General features: G+C 36.4%; 1 protein-coding gene across 1 annotated transcript; it reads right to left on the bottom strand.

Annotated features, from left to right (window-relative positions):
* Nucleotides 1-6,403: 6,403 nt before the first annotated feature.
* Nucleotides 6,404-7,832, bottom strand: LOC128028972 (somatostatin-2). The gene is made up of 2 exons (XM_052616388.1): nt 7,615-7,832; nt 6,404-6,759 (listed from the first exon to the last, which is right to left on the bottom strand). Exons 1-2 carry the CDS (start codon nt 7,765-7,767, stop codon nt 6,550-6,552), a joined length of 363 nt encoding a protein of 120 aa, XP_052472348.1. The 5' UTR covers nt 7,768-7,832; the 3' UTR covers nt 6,404-6,549.
* Between the last annotated feature and the right edge of the window lie 221 nt (nt 7,833-8,053).

Here is an 8,053-nt window from a genome sequence, read left to right as displayed (position 1 = left end):
ATGAATTGCAAAGGCGTCAAATCGCATTGTGTCATCATTCTACATTCCCACTAAATTTATCCCTTAAAACTCATCACTGATAATCGAAATGACATATTTAAAAAAAACACCTTCATGCCTTAAAGGGATAGTTCACCCAAAAATGTTAATAGTTTTCATTTATGAGTGAACTATCCCTTTAAATGGCTTTAAATATTAATTCTACTTCCTTACCTCATTTAGTACAGATAAACCTTATCCGTCAGAGAAACAAGTGCGCAGCCATCTTTTGAATTTCATCTTTGAACTTGAGTTTTTGTGGTTAATCTATATAGTTTTGTACTTCTAATTCATGACCCGTGTTTTGTTTTGCTTTCTCTTCTTTGTTTAAGCATGAGACACTTCTTATTGGAACTTATACGCCTACTGTACAGTACGTCATCCATCAAAGCAGCATTCTATTATAAACACATGTATGACAGTTAGTGAAAGCTAGAGATTACTGTTTATAAAGTTTTAAATATGGATATTTTTCTTACAAAATGCATCAAATCACTTCAGAAAACCTTTATTGACCCCCAGAGCAAATATGACGGATGGATGCACTTTATTGGACTTCTTTTGGACTACTGAAAAATAACACTCATTCACTGCAATTATAAAGCTTGGAGAAGCCACAACATTTATATAACCCCGACTATATTCCTTTGAAGGAAAAAATGCCATATACACCTAGGATGCCTTAAGGGTGAGTAAATCATGGGGTAATTTTCATTTTTGGGTAAACTATCCCTTTAATTAGGGTTGTAGCTAAACTTTGCAGGACAGTAGACTTCCAGGAACTTCCAGTTTTGGATAAACCTGATCTATAGCATCACTGTTGAATAGTAATTAGCTGGTGAAGTGCATTTACTTATTGTAGAGTAAATGAAAGTTATCATATGAAAGACAGAAGACAAGAAGTGCAGAACAGGGCGGTGCTATATAAGGCCTATACAAGAAACCATGAATATGCAAATTAGTCCCAGCCTGCACCAATCACACCAGTTCAGACTACCTGCTCCAATTAAACTTAGTTAATCTTCGTATTAAATGCTAAAAAACAGAAAATGGCAATATTGGATTAAAAAAAGCCATATACGCATGTTTGAACCATAAAGTGATTCTGAAGAAGTAGAGGAAGATTGAATTATACAGGGTTGTTTTTAAGTCGGTTTTGCATTTTGAGGGTCACTCTCTAAAACGTTGGACACATAATTGATAACATTAGCCTTTGGCCTGTTATGAAACAGCTAATAATGTGTTGCTAATGTTACACAAATGTCCCTGGCTGTTCACCATCTCAGACAGCTACTCTCTAGAAATCAACATGATATGAAAAGCTGACATGATTGGTTACATCTTTGTGATGTTAGGAAACAAGAACTTTGGTATTCTGCAGAGAAAATACCCAACAATGGGGTTGACTGATGAAATTGCACATGGTTTCCCTTGAAGCATATCAAAAACACCAGACAGACATGTAAACAACATTAAAAAATAGATTTACACCACAGGGGGTCTTTAACAGGCACGTCAAACAAGTACATACTTACATCCAGGGGATCCATTCCCAAACACTTTCGCAAAACAGCATGACCACCAAGATCACAGGGAATCAATTCCATATTTCCATATCTCAATACATTCACAACTTAGCCTTTATCTGGCTCTAGTGCGGATACCAGCTGACCTATCAGTCTGTGTGTTAACACATCTGTCAGCCATACACATGTCTGACCTTGATGGAAATGACAGTCGTGACACACCTTATTCAAACTGCATTTTCAATAGTTTGAAGGCATATTACAGCAACTACAGTATCTGCTCAATGAAAGTTAGGCGGTCTCCTCTTTCTATATCTCCTTTACAAAAATAGCTTCTATCTAGTTTTCCCATAGGACAGCATTATGATTTAACAATATTTTAACATAGATGTATCACCAAGTCTGCTTTACGCATCTGTGATTTAATGAGTTTTATTTGTTGGTGTGAAGATGACGAAAAGAACCCAGACACATTTTTCCACAGCCTCAGAGGACCAACACAAAAACATACAAATAATAAATCAGAAAAATAACAGTCTTTACTTAAATATATATTTAAAAAAAAAAAAAGATTACACAAAGCAGCATAAAATAAATAGTTTACAAAAAAATCTAAATTTTCAGAAAATTTGCTCACCCCCAGGCAATCCAAGATGAATTTGTTTCTTCATCAGAACAGTTTTGTAGAAACTTAGCATCACATCACTTGCTCATTAATTGATCCTCTGCAGTTAATGGGTGCCGTCAGAATGAGAATCCAAAAAGCTGAGAAAACCATAACAATAATACACAACTCCATCTTGTTAGTAGAAAAGCAACAAAAGTGGAAAAGCTACATATTTGTAAGAAACAAATCACAACGAGTCACTTCTGGCCAAATTATGAATCCAATAATACATAACGATGAAGAAACAAACTCATCTACATCTTAGATGACCTGAGGGTGAGTATATTTTTAGCAAATTTTCACTTTTGGGTGAACTCTCTTTAAATACAGAACACTGCATGAAAAATATTTAGTTTGATGTATATTTCCACTATGATTCATCATTAGTGAGAACTGGTCATTCAAAAACAAAGCATTAATTCATAATGTTAATCTTAAATGCTCCCACCAGCATGATAATATGTGTGTGTGTGTGTGTGTGTAAATGAATGAATGAATGAATGAATGAATTAATTAATTAATTTTAAGCCTCTGTATCGGTGTACGTTGCTTCATGTCATGGTAGAAACATTGGGCCAAAAAAATCTTACTGACCCTCAATGACCCAATTTTTCTATACACTACAAAAACAATGCAACACAATAAAAGAGTCCATCAAATAAAAGTATTTAAATGATGGAGGAAAACAGCTGAAACAGTTGAGTGTACAGTCTGGCTTCAGTTTATCCTACAGTAATTTTCCATATGAGTCACAGAGGAGGTAGAACTTTAAGCGAGTTTAAATGGGGATTTAGAGGCAGAAGTGGACATATTTGTGCCGGCTCATTTCTCTAATGTTCTTTTCCGTGCTGATGGTGCAGTGTACTGGTAATGAAGTTAATTTAATGTCTGTGTAAAATGTCTAGGAGGCGACGCTTCTCACTGCCTTGCGCTGAACACTTTCTTAGTAGATACAGGACATCATTAGAACTTTGCTGCGGTAGGAAACTTTCAAATAAGATGCATAATTGAAGTTCTCTTCGGAAATGCAGATAAAACACGGAACAATTCAGATAAAAGCCATGTACCAGTGTTGTTTCGCTGTCAGCTGGCGCTGCCCTTTGATGAATCTTCAACTTCACGCCAAATTATATATGCGCAACCAGTGTAGACAAAATTCTCGAACAAATGACTCTTATAAACCGGTTTGTTTAATGAAAACTATAGAGTGCGACCAGTGTAATACCCGATGCTCAAACAAATGGCTCAAGAAATGATTGTTTTTAGTTAATAAAAATCGTACATCGTAACCAGTGTAGGGTGAGTATATATATATATATATATATATATATATATATATATATATATATATATATATATATATATATGTGGTGTATATATGTATGCCCATATGCATGAGTGCTGAGGTGCGATGTAATAGACCTCTGACCAAGTCACTGTCTGTCATCAGTTGAGTCAGCTTTCATCTGCATCAGAGCATATGAAACCATACACACGCACACACACATGCAGAGAGATATTGATAGGTGGCCTAGCAGTGGGAAGAATGTTAAATGGAGTTTAATGGGATGAATGGTAGGGAGTGTTTAAGGCCTCAAAGGCTAATGGGCCAGCTCAGTGTGTGAAGACAGCATGCTGGTCTCCTCAAAGCACACATAAACACCCAAATGCACACACTGTGTTTAGGAAGCCATGCTGTGTCTCTCAAATGGATGAGTGATTGTGATTTGTGTCATTTGAATAATGCTCTGATGACTGCCTGCATCGTTCACAGACTAATGATTCCGTTAAGACCATGCACACATGTACATAATCACACTCACTCACACACATTTATCTAAATGAGACACAAAATATTTATCTAAATGAGAACATAACACAAAGTTCTGTTTTTACAGGTATTATTATTATTACAAGTACTATTTATTTATTATAAGAATAAATATAATAGCACAAAAATATAGTGATTAATAATAATAATAATAATAATAATAATAATAATAATAATAATAAAAATGATGATAATAAATGACTAACAGAGCTAGAAACTGAATACATGTAATCTGTATTTTGTAATCAGTTTAAAAATAAATCAGGCCTACTCGTGATTAGAGTATAGGCCTATTACATTTTACAACGCTCATAATCAGATTACAGTTACAGTATAGATTTATATTTTTTATAAGTTACATGATTACATATTCACTACATCATTTATTGAATCCCCCATAATTCTTCTATTTTCCTCTCTTTAAAATTTTTCTTTCTAATCCTACTGAATGTCACACCGTTTAGCTTTGACTTTATATTTATAAAGTACAGTAATCATGTAAGTGTTGTATAAATACATTTTCAAACCATGCTTCTGAATTTGGCTGAAAAAAGCACCTCTCAAGCAATTAGACCATGTAGGAATTAAACAATTGTGCAAGCTACTAAACACTGCATGGTGACCTATGGCTGTGAAACATATGCTGTCATCATGTACAGTGACTTTTAGTAACTGTTGATTCTGGAAGTCTGGACAAATATTTCTGAAACCTGTAAGAGTTGGTTGCGTTGCAGACAGTGAGAGCGGATAAAGAAAAAAAAAATCAACCAGCTGACACGATGACTCATTACATTCACTAACTTCTTTGATTGACAGCTGCAGACACAGTAGCCAGTGTATCTCCATTTGACCACACTGAAATAAAGAATACTTAAGTAACAAAATACCATATATAAGCTGCACTGCAATGAATTTCAATAACTTTGGCTGTGTGCCTGTATTCCTTCACTATGCTGAGGGGATCGTGAATCACAGTAATGAGTCTTTTGTTCAGAGAGCGTGACACGTCACTGGCTTTGCTAGAGCTGTGTGGACGGTGAAGATACACTCAGTTCATGCTTAAGGCCTATTGTTTTCCTCAAAACAGGGATTGTGAGATATTAGTGTGTTGTTTTAGCTGGATGAGGGGAATTATGAAGATGTATGTGTGTGTGTGTTTGTGTGTGTGTGTATGTATATATGTAATTATGATATTATATATTATTATAGAATACATGATATTATATCACATTCAATTTACATTTATTAGTTTTCTACACAAATAAATTAGAATGTGATGGGAAATATTTAAGTTTATGTTGAATATCTCATGGTATCTGAGCCCAGTTTGGGAATTGATTACAATTGCTGTGGTCATTTAGAGAAGCATCTGAAAAGCAAGATACTTCAACAAAAGTCTCATTTGATCTCAATTTAAAGTCATTTCCACTAGAAGAAGGTAAAAATGTTAAAGAGATTCTTTATTAATATTATCATTATTATTCTTATGAGAACATTCACACTCATTTTCCCCAAACAAGTACTGTTATACAAACACATCTATTATACGTATGCACATATGGTTATTCTGATGCAAGCTCATTAAAATTATAAGTGTCAGAATGACACGTAAACACACACACACACACACACACACACACACACACACTGTGAAAATGTCTACTCGGTAAACACAGCAGCAGAGAACCGTTCATAATGCCTGATGAAAGTCTCTTCTCAGGCTTGCTAATCAAACAGTCCATATCTGTCGAAATATTTGCGGTGCTTTCAGGACCATAATTAAATAACAATTACATCTGACTAACAGCCTTTTCCACCCTGTCTGCGCGTTCGTGCGCGAGCCTCAAGGGACAGAGCTGGAGTCATGGAGCAGTGTCTGTTTTCACTGCCAATAACATGCTAATGAAGAACACATCAAACTGAAGTGTGTGCGCCGGAGAGACCAAGAGAGCAAATGATGCTTGAGTTTTGTTCCCTTCATAGATGTTCCTTCAGCAATGCATGCTCATCTGGAGATGCGGACACGTGGCTTTTAATGGCGGAAAGGTGAAGGGGGTTGTCCACAAACATTTAGAACAGATTGTTTTTCGTCGTTCTCACTCATCTGTCATTCTTAATCATATTGGTGTGTCGTGCCTCTCACCATGTTTAATAGAACGGATGATCCCTAATGCTTGTCAATTACCACTAATCACCATTGTGACATTACATAAACAATCACACACACACATACACACACAAATCATTAATGTTAATGTTCCCACACAAATATAGTCCAGAGAAAAGATAGCATTATAAATGTAGGCTATGCACCATCACATCATCCACAACAAAATGCTCTTTTATTTTAATGTTTCTTTTATTTTGTGTTTTATTAACTTACATTGAGTCAGTTGACTGACAGAACCAATTAACTTGTGGTTTGACCACAGCGGTTAGCTTAGCAAGAGATTTGAGAGGATGTTAAATAACTTCAAGCGAGGGCCTCAGCAGGAAGTGAAGCCCTTCCAGTAGAAGTTTTTGCATCCCTCTTTGCGTACCCGGGTGGGCAGTTGGTTTGAACTTTCTGCCGAGCGTTCTTGCTCCAAGCGCAGGTCCTCGCTTTCGCCTGCCATTGAAAGGCCTTTCTCGCGCATCTCCATTTCAGGGATGGAAAGCAGGGAAAGGAGTTTCTCGACGTCTCCCTTTGTAAAGTCCTGAGAAAAATGTTAAAACGTGATGGGATCAACATTTCAGTGTCTAGTAAAACTAATCATGCACATTCATTAAGATCAACGTATACATGAGGTCTAAAGAGAGTCTAAAAGAGAAAAGCCATTTTGTATTTATAGTGGAATGTGTGTTTGATTAGAATTAAATGTATTCCATTAACTCTGCGTTCCTGTATAGTAAAATATAATGCATTTACTTTGCAAAGACGTAAATGAGAAAAACAAGAGGGTCATTTAGAAATGTGTGTGGGCTACATTACTGAGGGAAAGAGGGACTGGAAGGAATGATGTCTTCCTATAGAATTAGATGAGGATCGTAGTAGTTTCCCATTTAAATGTCTATTAAAAGCAGAGTGAACTAGCGCATTAAACAAACTGAGCATTCCAGCAACCTAAAACTGAAATACGTGTAATCCCTTTGTTTGAAGCAATAGTTCACCTAAAATGTAAAACTGACATTATTTACTTACCCTCACCTCGTTCTAAAATTATATTGATATTATTTCTTCTGCAGAACGAAGAAGAATTTTTTTATCCATACAATGAAAGTCAATGGGGTCCAGTGTTGTTTTGGACTCCTTTGACATTGAACGTGCTGACAAAGACTGTTGAAATGCTTATTTTGTGTTCCACAGAAGAAATTGGGTCTGTATCTGTTTGGGGTGACATGAGGGTGAGTAAATGACAATTTTTGGAGGGACAATCCTTTATTCATAACTAATAATTGATAGCTAGTTGAATGTGAGCTTCATTGGCAGCCTTGAACATACAGACAATGGAAAACTAGAATCCAGGAGATAAATACAAGCCATATTTTGTCAATGTTCGTTTGAGACTCACCTGTGTAGCCTGTCCAGTCGCTCTTGCTCTCTGCAGAAGTCTGTGATGGCGGAAGTCCAGGTCCGGTTCTAGCTGTGAGTTAGCACAGCGACCACACAGCACAAGGGACAGACCCAACAGGGCCAAATAACAGTGCAGCTCACACAGTCTCATCTCAAACCTCTGTGTTCTGCTCACGGAGTGACTCTTTGTAGCTGTGATTCGGGTTCTGGACCCTTGGAAAAACCAAGCGCTCTTTTTAAACTCTCCTTCCACTCATATGGTTGACTGACAGCTGCCCAGGTTGCTGGGTGATAGTGGAATGTGATGTCATAAAGCATTTAGATTCTTCTGGTCCCACACTAATGGGAAACACTCTCATTTAGATAACGCAAACGAACAAATTGCGACTTGACAAAGGGGGCTACAATAAAAGCATTAGACTGAATGGATTCGGGTT

This window comes from Carassius gibelio, chromosome A15 (assembly GCF_023724105.1).
Source record: "Carassius gibelio isolate Cgi1373 ecotype wild population from Czech Republic chromosome A15, carGib1.2-hapl.c, whole genome shotgun sequence".
In the NCBI taxonomy this organism is placed as follows: domain Eukaryota; kingdom Metazoa; phylum Chordata; class Actinopteri; order Cypriniformes; family Cyprinidae; genus Carassius; species Carassius gibelio.
This window is presented reverse-complemented; position numbering and strand designations above follow the sequence as displayed.

Bases quoted from the DNA above. Each gene is read 5' to 3' on its own strand.
- LOC128028972 (XM_052616388.1), bottom strand. From the start codon at position 7,767: ATGAGACTGTGTGAGCTGCACTGTTATTTGGCCCTGTTGGGTCTGTCC. The intron at 6,760-7,614 runs GTGAGTCTCAAA...CATTTTTCTCAG, and splicing joins CGACTGGACAGGCTACACAG to GACTTTACAAAGGGAGACGT.